The sequence below is a fragment of the Sander vitreus genome, chromosome 21 (genome assembly GCF_031162955.1).
Source record: "Sander vitreus isolate 19-12246 chromosome 21, sanVit1, whole genome shotgun sequence".
NCBI classification, from domain to species: domain Eukaryota; kingdom Metazoa; phylum Chordata; class Actinopteri; order Perciformes; family Percidae; genus Sander; species Sander vitreus.
In genome coordinates this window covers 9,499,647-9,515,269 of record NC_135875.1, presented here as the reverse complement: position 1 = coordinate 9,515,269, position 15,623 = coordinate 9,499,647, and the positions used below count along the sequence as shown (strand labels likewise).

The window sequence follows — 15,623 nt, the reverse complement described above, 5'->3', positions numbered from 1 at the left end:
CTTTCTTCTTCCCTCTCGCCACTTTTCTCACTTAAAGTGAAGAGAGCCGAGAAGAGCCTAGCTCCCCACTGGGCCGACCTTCTCACATGTCCCACTGAGGAAGACGTGTCGTGCTGAGAAGACGGACAATTACGAGCTCTGCTTCATACAATGTTAACAAGAGAGGAGCATCAATATTCATGCTGCTTCTGAGCGGCGCGTGGCTCAGAAGCCAGCCAGAGGATGGATGGACCTGAGAAGGAAAGCAACTGTTCCCCACTTAGTACTAGCACCCTAACACTGCACAGGTCAAGATCTTCACTCTAATTCAGCAGCTATGAATATGTCCAAGCTGACAAAACAGTTCAATCCAAAAGCAAGCAAGATCCCCTATGGGTGTTTCTGTGGGATTTCATGACATCACCTTGTTATCTAGTGTTTTGCTGCTCTCTTCCAGTTTGCTGCTAAGATCAGCATCTGGATGCTCTAAGAGTCAAAGAGTGATCTCACTCTGTGCATGTGTGAGTGCAGGGGTGTGCATTTGTGTGCTCTTAAAGTTATCCTGAAGATTACAATGACGTCAGACTCCGTCAGAGTAAGGGACATGCTCTGTGGGATTACTGCATCAGATGAGGCTTATTAGTGCAGATAAAGGTGAGATTAGGAGATTTAAGATTGAGAAAGTTGTGTGTGGCCGTTGCACAAACAGGCTGAAAAGCACAGTCGGGAAACAAACAGGTGGGAGGGGAGGGAAGGGGAGGAAAAACAGCGAGACAGAGAAGAGTGAAATTAAAATGTAAAACAAGCATGCATAAAAATAGACTAAACACTGTCTGTTAGCCGAAACAGCTCCCAGGAGACATATCAGAGAAGAAGAGGAGGATGAAAGGAGAGCAAGTGAGAGCACATAAATGACAGGAGAGAGGGATGCAGATAAAGCTGACAGAAAGCGAGCAGTCCAGCAGCGCAGCCTCTCAGGGCAGGGGGGAGGATTGAAACGGAGGTGTCGTCTCCTCATGCCTTTCACCTATTGTCACGGTGATCACTTAAGAGGCTTTGGCTGCCAGTTTTAATGCACTTTATTTTTGGCACAATTGGCATCTGTGCCGAGAGTTGAGGTCGGGAGTGTGAGGTACCCCCCTCACACTCTCGGTGCAAAGGGCAGAGGAGATGTTTTCTCTCCTGACAGACAGACAACCACTTCCCCCCCTCCTTCTCCTCGCCCACAGCCCACAACCAACCACCATCACTGCCTGCATGCCTACTTATCACACTCGCTGTTCAAGACGGGTGACATGGCGGCGGGAAAGGTGAGGCGTGGCGACTCGGCTGTCTGGCCCACATCTGCAACTGACAGCACGTTGAATATTAATAGAGGCAGCTGGGGGGTGAAGACCGTGAAGACCGACTCCATTACACCAAACTGAGGAGAGGGTTTTTAGCATTTCTAGCATTTAGTGCCTGACCACATCTGATATGGTGCACACATGCATACAGGTGCTGAAATGATTAGCCGGTTATTCTATCGATAGAAAATTAAAGAACAATTAGGATAAGCGATTAATCGTTAGTCATTAATCAAAGAAAAATACAAAACATTCACTGGTTCCAGCTTCTAAAATATGAGGCTGATCTGCTTTCTTCTGTTTTATAAAATATCTTTGGGTTTTGGACTATTGATTTAAAAAAAAAAAATCATCATTTTGAAGACATCACCTTGAGCTATTTAATGAAATGGGCTTTTTCCACTATTTGCTGACATTTTATAGACTAAACAAATAACCCATAAATTGTAAAAGCAATTCACCGACTAATCAATAATTAAAACACTCTCCAGTGTCGTAATCTCCAGCCCCACAGCATACGTCAGCTTGATGGATTTGTATAAAATGACACTTGACACAATGCCGAGCTTACAGATACAGTTATGAACAAAAGTTGTTGTGACTGAGTGATGTGTTAACAAATCGTTCCACATCCAGCATACACAGAGTAACATTAGCATTCATTTTGAATGCTAAAATGCTTCAGTCCACCTGATGAATATAAGTCCAATATTCACTTTCCTCTATTTTGGTCTCCACCAGTCTCTCACCAGCTAGTTGCCAACTATGACTGCCATTTAGTGGTGGGCAGATGACGCATGGTAAGTTCATCAGAGTTTGTTTGCTCAAACTCAATCATAAAAGTGCAGTAAAAACCAAACCAATAAGATAAAAGAGGCTAGTAACTAGGGCTGCAGAGTTAATAGATTTCAGCACTCCAAGCAACCTCAGTCATTTGATTCAAAGGTGATATATAAAAAATATTGATGAAGGCATTGCAGGTTTGCGGCATGCAAGGCTGTCCTTGACTCACAGAAAAGACCCAGAACACCTGTAACCTTCCCCCTGCTTCATGTAAGACAGCAGTTACTGGTATACAGATAACAAACAGCCGTGGGTGTGCAGGTGAGAGAATCTGTGGGTGAGGCAGTAGGAGAGAGGAGCAGCTGGCAGGCTGCGTCAAACCCTCAGGCAGAAGTTAGACAGGCTGAACTCCATGAATCATCCAATGAGTTTCTCTCTGACCTTTTCGGTCTCCTACTCTTTCAATCTCCCTCTCACCGACTCTTCCTCTGTTACATTTCGCCGCATCGTCGGCAGTGTTGCATTTTTACCAGATCACTCCCTGTATGATAGCATCTTCTGACAGCTCCTCCTGTCTGCCGATGTCTAGCTCTGTATCTGTGTTCGCTCACCATGTATCCCCTTCTCCTTCCTTTATCTCGCTTTTCACATAAGATTTCTTCCACAACTCTGCTATCATTCCTCAGCTGTAATCACTGCCCTCCTTACTCATGTCATCCTGCCATTCCTTCTCCTCCTTTTCTATAATTTTTTTTTCTCTTTCCTTCCCTCTTGCTCTGTCTTTCTAAGAGCCAGAGTGTGTATTTGTGTGTGTGTGAGTGTGTGTGTGTGTGTGTGTGTGTCCTCCTGTGTGACAGATTGATTCTCACTCTGCTGATTTTGATTGAGAGGAGATAATGTATTCGGGCAAGGGAAGCAGAGAGGTGACAGGCAACACTCCCCCTGTGGTAAACTGACAGCATGTACATCAAACCAGTCGTAACCAGAACCACTGGGCCTGTCAGCTGCACAATACCAGGGTTCTGATGCATTCACACACAGATGCATGCAACACCCTTCTCAGCTCGTTTTCTCTCTATGGTGATATTGATGCCATGCATATAATTATCTAGAATATTGTTTCATGTTTTAATGTATTACGTTTGGTTGTTAATTTAATAAACATAAACTGGCAGATTTATTAGATTTTGCACCCATCACCTTCACCAAATATGAGGAGTGATATTCTTTAAGCTTTTTACTCATTTGACCCATGATTTATTGGTCAAAAAAACAGCAATAACAACAACAACAACAACAACAACAACTACAGTATATTATGTCAATGTGATGCATACAGCGCATCAAATGTCAACAAATGTGCACATTGAGGGCAGGGGGCGGTGGAGTGTTGGGGGTCACGTTAGAACCATGGGAGGCAGAGTGCTCTTAATTTCAGTAATTAATCGCCCTCATTTCCTTTCCTCTGTGTTCTCGCTTCCTCTGCTTGTTGCTAAACTGTTGCCAGTCTGCGAATGTGTGTGTGACAATTTGAGACTAGTACATTTTCACTGAGAGAAGCAACTGCTGTCATGGGTTTACCTGCCAAAAAAATAAATGCTTGTAACACATGTTCACACACATACACACCCCCTGCTGATCTACTCTGTCAGGTCTAGGGCTGCAACAAATTTTCTTCATTAGCGAATAATCTATAAAATCAATTAACGGCAAAACCAACCCATTAACAAATCCCTGACACAAGTTACCAGAGCTCAAAGTGATGTTAATATAAAAGTATTCAATTTACAGCTTTAGATCTTTCTGTACATGTTGCTCATTTTTATCTCCTAATGACGGGACAAAACACCTCTGCCTAACTGCTTAAAATATTTACACTAGAAACTTACAATAAGCACTCCCGTGTATCATACGTTTGTGGTAGCTGTGTACCTGTAATGGAATAAAAGCTTCCTAAAAGCTCTGAGAGAGTTATTATGTGGGTTTCAAGATGATGAAATGGGTCACGATAACTCCTTTTTGTTGTGCGATATACTGTCCCAAAATGAATGGCGATAAACAATATTATTGTCATTTTAAGACCATTTTATGCCACTGATTACATACTGATAATATGACAATATTATAGCATAAAAATGCAATCACACAAATGATGTCCATTACTGTTAGATATTATTTTACTAAAATATTTTCAAGTCTCTGTAATAAAAGGTGGTGAGCCCAGTTAGGGCTCTAAAAACAGAACATTTTCTCAATTAGATCACACAACAGTTGTCAAAAATGAGAACTGGGTCACAATGAAAATTATTTTGGAAATCTAGGTCTCCAGTGAAAGGGCTTAAACCACTTGATGTAGATTACTAGCATTTATGAGATCTCTCTCTTTTTGTTGTTGTTGTTTCTCAATCTCTCTTAGTCATCAGTATTTTAATTCTAATCATTTCTGTAGACAAATACTTGTGGAACCGGGCTGGAGGCTGCGGTTCCTGAGCCAGCAACACTTAGTCAGAGTCTGGCAGCAGGACGCAGCAGAGCGGCGCAACGGGAGATGAGGCCAGAGTTTCCATTATGTGGGGAAGGGAGCTAGGAGTTTCTTCCTACCGCTGGCCTCTGCTGCTGGTGTTATGTTGCCTCCATGAGGGAAAGAGGGACAGAAAGGGATGAAAAAGATAATACGGAGATGAGAGAAGCAAAAACGGCAACACAAGTCACTTTAGTAATAATGGGAGACCAAATACTCCACTATGCTATCATCTTCTGCTGCCAACGGTTACCTAGCAACCTCAAGCGGCTGTTTGCAGGTGGCTCCTTCTTGACAACAAGGCTGGGTGGGGGTGGCTGCTGCTGCTGCTGCTGACCGCCAACAGTTACAGCCATTTACTGTGCCACCCTGAGCAGCACTATGCTGAGACATGACCCATATCCCCTGGTTTACACAGGCAGCCAGTCAAACAGGAGGAGGCTGTGTGTGGGTGGAGGAACATGCCCATGGAGGGGCGAGTGGGGTTATAACATGAAAATGTGGCCTGTGTGTTGTGTGGTTTGTTTCTGTTTGCTGGTTCCAGGTTGGCAAAATAGCTGAATTTGCTAACAAGTCAAATTGTTATATCTTTTTATTAGCAAAGAGGAATCTACAAAATATTCTGATCGCAGGCTCTCAAAATAAATCAGCACTGATTTTTGCCATTTGAAATGGCAAATGTCACGGGCGTAGATTTTATTGGCTGTAGTGAATTAACGATAGCTCTCCAACTAACTTGCCGAAAGGCCAAACTAAGACTTGGCTGTTGTCTGTTGCTCGGCCAAAAGATAATTTATTAAAAGAAAGAAAAAAAAACCTTTGACATCACTCGACATTTGTGAGATCAACACAGTGGTGGGTTTTCTCTAGTGAAACTAACTCGCTAATAGCACACAGTCAGTTTCAGTAGTTTTAACTTGCCAGTTAACTTTCATGCATATATCAATAAGTAAAGCTTATCCACTTCATAGCTATGAATTGGGACTTTTAGTATTTGAAGAAAGTAGCTTGAGAAATACAATGTGCGCAAAAGTAAGCTAGACCAACTATTTATAAATGGATTTAATAAGATTCTATACTATATTTATATTCAACAATATGCTGTCAAACCTCAACTCTACTAATGACAATGTGTGCAATCATGTGTGCAATAAGTGTTGAGGTACAAGTTGCAAAGACAAAGTGAGATCTGCATAAAGACACGGACACAACAGGAATGCACTTGCATGGATGTGGCAACAAATGAATAGGAACCCACACACAACCTTGGAGGGCTGCCAGGAGCTTGACTGTGGATTAATGGAGAAGTTTGGCATAATGCACAGATGTGCCTTTGGATCAAACAACACTTTGTTTTCCTTGCTCGAGTTTCCTCCCTTTTCATATGGCACTCTGCCAGAGCCTGAACTTCTAGTTTACTGAGGCTGAATTACTCATTTACTACTTTCCTCCTCTTATCCACACACACACACACACAAACCATCTGCCTGTGACAGCGCGAGGTCACTGCATGAGTTGTAGTGGTTAAAGAGAGGGGGTAAAGTGGGTGAGGAGGGTGGGTATAAGCACCCTTTGTTGGAAGCCTCCTCCCTGCCCTTCCCTCCCTTCACTTCCCCAAAAGTAGCACACAAAGGCCACTTGTCCTGCATTGCCAGTGCCCCACCCCTATCACCACCCGGCTGCCCGCCACACCAATCCATCCCCTGCCAAGAAAATGAGCGCACGCCTGTTTTAAATGGTACCCTCTGTGTGCATGGGCGGGCCGAGCCCACACTCCACAACAGGACAAAAGCTGGTGTCAACAGCATCCATGGCACAACCACACCGGACCTCCCCTCCCTTTCTCTTTTTTCCCGCTCTTTTATTCTTTGGCGTTGCCCCGAGCTACAGAGCGCCCTCAAAGCCCAAGACCGCAGAGGAAGCAAAAAACACGGAGCCAAATGCAGCAGCGCAGGACAGGCGGACCTTGAAATAACTACATACTGGACTACTTGCCTACCTTAACGACCACACAACACACCCACCCACACACACCCACACACACACACACACACACACTCTCCTTCTCCCCTCCTCTTATCCACACTCCCCCACCTCTTCCTATCCACCTAACTCCCTCCCACCTCCCACATGCCAGACTTTATTAGACATTCAGAAAAGAAAACAGGAAACATGCTGCTTGCCTGGAAAATGTTGTCTCCACATCCTTCGGCTTAAAAACTATGCATCGCAGCAAAAACAGAAGATGGTTGAGGCGAGTGGAGAGGAAAAAAAAGCAAAAAAATACAAAAAAGGGAAGTGGAAGACCCTCCGCAATAATCCGAGGAGGATACCCCCCCCCCTCCCTCTCTCTCTTCTTCTCCTCCTCCACTCCTTCAACCCCACTCCCCCCACCCTCCCCTGGAGTTGCTCCTCTTGGTCTGGCCCTGTTGGTGAGGGGAAGGGGTTTTTGCGGAGAGATCTCTCACTAAGCCCCCGGCTGCATCATCTTCAGTCCATGCCTTTGAGGGCTGAGAGAAAAGCACCATACACCAGTGGCGTCCTTATGTGCACACACACAGCGACGTGCAGGCTGGTGATCGGACGGTAGCGGGTTGGAGATGGTGAGGGGTGGGGGGGGGTTGGGGGTTTTGAAGGGGGGCGCTTTTGTCCTGTTTTTTTTTATCTCCCAGGAAGAAAAGGCTGCGGTCGGGGAGCGTGATGGCTGGAAACTCTCTGCTGCTTCCTCTGCTGTCAGCTGCGCAACATCTATTCACTGTGGGTCTCTCTATCTTTCTCTATGTCTCTCTCTCTCTTTAGCTCTTTTCTCCTGCCTTTGTCTCAGCCGATTATAAACCAGCAGCGGGAAAAAAAAAAGATCTTGCGGCAGAAAAAAAAAAAATCTGTCTAAAATAAAAGTGCCAGCTCGAACATGCAGAGCTGAGTTCTCTGGGCTCGCACAATTTACTCCCCGGCTGTGTTCATTTCATAGGATCCGTACACATAACACACTCAAGCACAATCCCTCCTCCCTTTTTTCCTCCTCCTCCTCCTTCTTCTCCCCTTTTTATGTTTTATTTCTGATCTGGACTCCAGTGTTTTAAGAATGCCTGCCCCCTTCCCTTCCCTCCCCCCTCTCTCCCTCTCTCCCTCTCTCTCTCTCTCACACACTTGCTTTTGTTTGTTCCCAGCCTCACCTCACGCACCCTCTCGATTATTTGGTTTCCTACTTTGCTCTTCTACTTTCATCTAGACCTCAACAACCCACACAAAACACACACACACACACACACACACACACACACACACACACACGGAATTTTGCGGGTTACCGGGAAAAGATTGGAATAGTGACACTCACACTCCCCACCCTCGCTCTGAATATGTAATACACACACCGAAACACACATGCTCACACACTTTAAACCAGAGGAACAATGCAACATTCAAGCCACTCCAGCAATAACATTACAGCTGTAGAGTTGGCTGTTTCTTTGCACCATCAGGGAAGTCATCAGAGCCGAGTGTGTAAAGTTCACAGTTTGGTCCCTGGAGGGAAAAGGAGGGAGGGGAGCGAACTGACAGATCGCTCTGCTGAATGACTGCGAAGAAGAGTGGCTGAAAACACCCTGTTTAGAATAACAATGTAACCAGAGCCTCCCTGCAGTTCTGCAACACGGCCAGAGCAAGGCAACGCAAATACAAATAAATACTCACATATACACACATCTCACCGGCTGCCTGACAGGCGCGACCAATAGACAAAGAGCCCCGCACGGTCACACGCCACAACTGATTATCAATGACAGTAAAGTGGAAAGGTGTAAAGGACTGAGCAGTTTTGGGAGGATGTGTCCATCCTGGTGTGAATCCACTTTTCTTTTTTGTATGGAATAATTGTGTGAATCCACTTTGAGTGTGTTTTTATGTGTGTGTGTGTGTGTGTGTGTGTGTGTGTGTGTGTGTGTGTGTGTGTGTGTGTTTAGGTGACTATCAGGGCTGTTGGTTCTCAGCGGCGAGAGCCCAACGAGCAGAGACACGGCATGTCAGCTGTGCCGCCGTCTGTAGCAATGACACATCTGAGAGAGTGTGACCATCAAAGGCAGAAGCCCCCACTTCCGGCCGGTGTGTCTGGCCGGCCACACGCACACACACACACACACACACACACTTTTGATGGAGTGTGGTGATACGGCTGCCCCTCTGATCTTTCTCTCTTAAATAACATTAGAGGATGGAGGAGAAGGGGGGTGCTGACTGACAGCAATATGTTAATATAGAACGTGGCAGATCACAGCTTCTCAAAAGACAGAGGCATTCTGTGAGGTTAGGGATATTTTAAAAAGAACAAGAAGGGAGGGCGTATCAAAGAACATCAGAGGTTTTGTGAATGGCCACCGATTACTGCCAACTCCACAGTCTGAAGGCCCTGACACACCAACCCGATAATCGGCTGTCGGACCGCCTGGCGAGCTCAGTGACTCGAGTCTGTTCGGTGTGTTCCGTGCCGTTGTCCGTCGGAGGAGCTGTCGGCCTTCATTTTCGCCGACCTGACTTGTTGGGTCGGAGGGCGGGCAGTCGGACTCACTCCACCAATCTGATTGGTGGAGTGCTAACCCGGAAATAACAAGCAGGATTAGTGACGAACGCCTCTCAAAATCTGACGAAAATCTTTTAAACTGACTTTTGTCGATCTGAAATGAAGACATATTCAGCAACTGTATGGCCTATTTCTCGCTTAAAATGTTTTCAGAAACATGTTTCAGTGAACTATTTTTCGTAAAATACGAGCTCGTATTTCGAACAAGCCTCCATTACTATCGGCTGGAGAAGCCAGACCCACGTGACGCGTTGTCATTTCCTGTTTTCATTTTTTGTATTACGTCTCGCGCACGCGCAGAATGTACACTCAAGACGGCGTCGCTTCGGTGTGTTCCAAGGCACTTTTTGGACCTCGGGGAGCCGACGGATCAGTCGTCGGGTTGGTGTGTCAGGGCCATTAGAGGTCGAATGTAATTGAGATCCAACATAGGCAGTTAAAGATTATATCTGACCACTGCTGTTCCGTTCACAGGTATTGTTGAGGTTCAGTTCCTTTTTTGGGATTACTTGGCAGTATTTCAACAGTTTTTCCATAAAATGTGTTTTTTGTTAGTCTTGAGTATTAGGTAAGAGACGATTCAGTTTTTGTAACCCTAAAATGTTCAATCAAAAGAGCATGTTGAGTACAATGAATAGCTCAGTTCTAGGTAAACAGTCATTTTCATTGTAGTTAGGAAAGCTTGTTTGTGGAGATTGAGGCTTGACTTTTATTTATCATCGGCTCATGAAGTAGTTCTGGTCTGGATTTTTGTGCATGAAACTGCAGCATTAATTGACTTCAACAATGTTGTTGTGGAAAATTTGTGAGGATCTGCAAACATAATGCTAAATCTTTTCAAATAACGCAAAGGACAGGTTGATTTTGAGTTAATTCTTGGAATCACAAATTTGCAAATTCCTACAGTAACTCCCTGAAGATATTTCTCCAGATTTCTTCAGCAGGTGACATGGCTGACAATCAGAGGCTGATGAGAGATTTAGGTCTTAGTGGAAAGGTTAGCTGGACAGAGGGGACGGATTACGTGCAAACAAACAGCTATATGCTATTGACACCAGCAGTTGACGTGCATGTCGTTACATGTTTGGAGGAGGCGAGTAACACTAATGAGAACAGATTGGCACAGCAGGTCCGCTTCTCTTCCCCCCCCCCCACACACAAACTTCCTCTTTCAGATGTAGAGCAGCCAGACTTGGGTCTAAACCAGTACTGAAGGCTACATCTGTTGGCCCCTCAGCCTCTGTTGCCATAAAGCAAAGCTGCAACCACACCTTTGAGCACTAGTAGTATTAGTGCCTGCAGTGCACACCCAGTTATTACTACACCACCTGAGTTATGACTTGAAATAAAACTAATTAATATCTGAAGCTAATTAATCAATCATTTGTCTGTGTTTGAATATAAAAACATGGTGAAAACCTTATTTTAAAAATTCATTTTTCTTTTTTTTTTTTTTTACTTCTGGGAGTTTTTATTTATTCATATTCTGCTCATTTGTATTTTCTCCTCTCTTCTATTCTTTCATTTTTCTCTTCATTTTCTATTAAATTCTGAGCAATCATTGTGTGAAAAACAACCATGATCTTGTGTGAAAAACAACCATGACCATGTGCTTCGGTGTGCATGAGGATGTAAAATCGAGAGAAAAATTGGTTTATTCCAATCTGCTCCTATTAGAAAATCTGGGTATTTTTCTTCATAAAAAAGTATTTATATGTTTAAAAATGTATGAGCCTTAAAACCCTTACACTACAACAGATCCAGTTATATCGGCAAAGGAATCACAAAGCAATGTTTTCCTTAGATGCATTTTTCTTTTAAAGGCATAATAATACATTTTTCAAATTCAGAGTTAAAGAATTCAGAATTCAGAGTCTACACTCTCATTTCTCTTCTGATGCAGGACTTCTTAAAGCCCTGATCTTTAGCACAGTGAGACATCAGAAGCAGCAGTCACATTTTGGAAGACCCGACAAATGGCCCGAGCCTCCTTACAGTCCGTGTGGATTTACCTTTGAGAGGGAGCCCTCTTCATTGACCAGCCTAATTAAACTGTAAGCGCCCTTTTCCTGTAAGCACTGGAACTTGGCTGCTGAGAGGATGCTGGATGTAGAAGGCATGTTAAATCCCCCTAAAGCACTTAAAGGGATTTTAAGAAAGCGAATGGTAGAACGAGCCAACCTGCCGCTTGGAGATGTGGCTTCAGCTGACCACATTATGACCAGAGGTTCAGGGGTCCATTTCAGATGCTGGACTCTGGTCAGCAGGGGGTTCTGCTCAGAAGCAGTTGAACCTTAGAGAATACCCACTGATAGCTTTTATAGTTTGCTTGCTTTTTATGCTTTTCCATTCTTAACTATGTTGTGGTGTATTACCACTTTTTTTTTTAGAGAGTTATGTGCCATCGTATAGGCTAATGTTCCAGTAATTAAAGGGTCAGTTCACCCAAATTACAAAACACATTATGTTCTCAATTGCCTCTAGTGGTATCTGAATATGCATAGTTTTGCATTCTGGTATGACTTGTTTAGACAGATCTGAACAGGGTAATTATACTCTGCACAACCGCACAAACAAAACAAGCTCTGGAGCAGTTAATTTGTCATCAGACCCAACTACAGTACAAGGAATACACCGCAAGTTTTAGCTAAACTTTACCAACTCATCTACTGATTCTAACCAGAGCAAATTAAACTAGACAATAAGTGGGCAACTCTTTCCTACAGACAACAAGCACTTTACCCACTCTACACCTAATGTGCACAGTGAATGAATAATGTAATATAATCTGAGACAAATACCATACTATATTTGTTCACTCAACAACTTAGTTTAGGAGTTTAACCAAATATCAAGCATCCAACCAAATACCAGGAGAGCCGCTCTTCTAAAACACAGTCACTGTACAATACAGTTACAAACTGGTTTCTCCTTTTGCTCCATAAAAACATCCAAAAGTCCTCTGAGATTTTTTTAAGTTACACTTCTTTGGGGGGATTTGGGAGTAAGATGGCTGATATTCAATAGACTGGACATTCTTGGTGTGACAATAAGCAGTAGTAGTAGTGTAGTTTTTGGTTACGCAAGTCTAATTTCCCAACGGTGAATATTTATTTAGGAGGCCTAGGTTTATCCACCGAGAGGCACCTGCCGCGGCAACAGCACCCAGGGTAAATAACCCCCCCAGGCATGTATGCACACACACACACACACACACACACACACACACACACACACACACACACACACGAGCCCCTAGCAGTGGTCCAGATAACAACCCTGAGTCAACACTGCCACTCTACTTTTGTTTTCTCTGCCTCCCCTCCTCTCTTCCCCTCCCACGTTCCAATCCCTGCAGAACCGCAAGGACCAGGGCTGAAAAGATGTGGGGATGAAAGACAGTGAGATAGTGAAAGAGAAAGCGAGAAAGAGGAGGGCTAAATTACAGCATGGGAATGCAAATGAGTGAATTTTATTTGGGGGGAGCCAAGGAAGGCAAGCAGGCTTTATTTTCCAGGCAGGAATGGTCCCCCTGTGGCCTCTGGATCAGTTGCAGCAACAACGAAGGGAAGAAAAACGAACATCTCTCACTTTTTACTTGGGGAGGAATAAAAAAACGAAATATAACAAATACAAAACCCACAACACTCAGAAACTAGTGCAGTCATAAAATAAAATGATATTTTGCTATGCTTTCACGCTGCTGCCGCCGCCTCCTCCTCCCATCCCTACTTCACTCCCGCCTGCTCCTCCCTCCGCTCTGCCCAAAGCAGAGACACACATAAGTTGCTGAAATATGGGCACAAATCACAGCCTGACCATATACACCACTGCCACCAGCCCCACCTCCCCCATCTGGAAAAACCCAGTGAGAAAGTGAGCGTGTGCAAGAGGGAAAGGGACGAGGACGGAGGAAGCAGGGTGAACCAGCTGCAGGTGGTCTCCAGATGTGGGGCTCTGGGGACGGGCCACTCTGGCGCTGTTAAGGGCGGCTCAGAGCTCCCTCTTTCCCCTTTTCCTTCCATCGCTTCTCCTCCACTCTCAGTGACAGGAGCCATCTGGCCTGGCAGAGAGAGTGGAGACGCAGCAGAGAGTCCCACCCTCCCAAGTGTGGCCCCTGTGTGCCATTCAGCAGAGTGCATGAGTAAATAAAATGGATGCACACACATACACACAATAGCTCCCACTTGCGGCCCCCAAAAGCTGTCACATGGCTATTAACCCATCGAAGCTGCAGCACAGCTGTGCTCCATTACGATAAATACACCAGGGTCGCGGGGTCTTGTCAACCAGGAGTCAGCCATCAGATACTATGAGGTGTCCACTTACAGCCTTTTAAAGCTCACTTTGCTAAAGAGTTACAGCCATTTTCATCATCATAACCCCCCTTTCGCTTCATCTTCTACACCCTCTGGAAGAAAGTCCCACCCACCTCCTCATCCACCTCGCTCCACCATGGCAGATGATATTTCACACTTTCTCTGGCAGAGCAGACCCCTTCCCCACCACCCACCATATCCCCAAACCCACTGTAACTGGAGTTTGCATTATGGTCACACGATACGACACCTGGAACACGCGACACCTCCGAGCTCCAACGACGCTGCCCCACGTCCTGTCTGTATTTCACTTAAGCTAAAGCGCCAGCATCTGCCAGTCACAGGATGTTCTCAAACATGCGAAAAACGAATGCAGAGGCTCAAAACCATTTCCTGGCAGACAAGTCATTAGGGGTCCAAGCCCGAGGGGGCAGGGAACCGCGTTTGCAAGGCAACGCGGTTCACAGATCCAGCGGAGCTGTGGAACCCTATTGCTTTCCTAAGGTTTCTTATTATTTTTCTCCCCCTAAAACTGATGCTACAGCCTAAACCGTACATAGTGTGGGGGGGTGCCGTTTTCAGGACTAGTCCAGATCCCTGTAGGGACCTCGGACAAAACAATGTGCACCACTAGGTGGCGCTATAGCAGAGATACGCATTTGGTCCTTTAACTCCCAAACCGTACATCGCACATTAAAAATACACATATCCACGTGTTCCCTGAATTCAGCTGAATCTCCAAATATAGGCCACACCCATTTCGGCCTAGACTTTTACGCACGAAAAATCGTGATTTATCGTAAACCTACTTTTTCTAACTCCTCCTAGACCGTGCGACCGATCTGCACAAAACTGTATGTAGCACCTGCAGACCGACCTGACAAAAAGTTATCAAAAGAATTTTTATCGGATAAAAATTGCACAAATTACGCACGACCAAATTTGTGTAGCTAGCTACAAAAACACAAACTGTGCCAAATCTCGGCCAAAATTAATGCTATCAACCTGAAACTTTAGGTTCTTTTTTGCCATGACCCTCTGGGTCTCCCCACCTGGTACATAGCATGCCAAGATGGTCCTGACCAAAAGTTATTAAAAGAATTTTGCTACGTTAAAGTATGCACAAACAGAAACATCATATCTTGGCCAAATTAAATTATATCAACAAGATACTTGAGAGTGATGTTCAACAATCCCACTACAATGCTCTGTACCAAATCTGGCAAATATTGGCCATTAGGGGATGCTATAATCAATGATTATGTGTTTTGGCCAATAACTCAATGCATGCAAATGGGACATTTGCGATTGCAATATCTCTGCCGTACTAATTTCTATCAACATGAAACTTGTCTTGCTTGTTTGGCGTGCAGCTCTGTGGCTCTGTACCAAATTTGGCAAAGATCGGCCATTAGGGGGCGTTATAGTCAATGTAGACCAGTTTTGGCCCTTTTACTCAATGTTAATGAGATATTTGCAACGGCAACGTACCACAGAACTTGTGGCTCATGCCCTCGATATTTCCCGATGTTTGCCTCCCCACCGTCACGCTTTGGGTCCCGCTTTCGCGTGCTCGTCGGGGGCGACTCGCGTTGGGGGCGACTGGCACCGGGAGACTTGGACCCTGTCATAACTGCTTGCAGTTCTAGTTTGACTTGTTTTATTCCTCAGAAAGTAAAATTCCCCTCACTCTCCAATTGTCAGTCATTACAACTCTGTTAAGATTACCTTTGGAAAAGGTTAGCCAGTTAAAGCCCTGGCTGCTTCCTGCAGGCACTTCTGGTCTTTGTACGGCTTGGGAATACTCCTAAAAGGATTCCTGAGTAATTGCTATGCTGCAGTAGAAATTGGGAATGGAGGAAAATGGACTGTAATGACTGAGAGGGTATAGGGGTAGTAGCAACATAATGACCAATGAGTGTGACGCAGGGTTAATGCTGTTTGGATATTATTGAACGAATAAAACACTCCATGTCCTATTAGCATGTACAACATACCAAACGGGGAAGGAGGGGCTCGCCCCTTGAGTAGTTTTTATTTATGGTATTTATTCATTATCTTAGCATCTGCTCTCTGGCATAAAGGAGGCTTTTCAA

At 44.7% G+C, this 15,623-nt stretch overlaps 1 protein-coding gene across 8 annotated transcripts in view; it reads right to left on the bottom strand.

The window, feature by feature from the left end:
- The window catches only part of ctbp2l (C-terminal binding protein 2, like), a 97,262-nt gene that overhangs the window by 19,685 nt on the left and 61,954 nt on the right, over positions 1 to 15,623 (bottom strand). Inside the window, exon 1 of one of the 8 annotated variants that reach the window (XM_078278505.1) lies at positions 6,813 to 6,973. The exons of the other annotated variants lie outside the window; for them this stretch is intronic. Within the exon in view, the coding sequence (XP_078134631.1) occupies positions 6,813 to 6,834 (22 nt within the window). The 5' untranslated portion in view covers positions 6,835 to 6,973. Of the gene's footprint in view, positions 1 to 6,812; positions 6,974 to 15,623 lie in introns of those variants that run through there. 8 annotated transcript variants of the gene reach the window in all.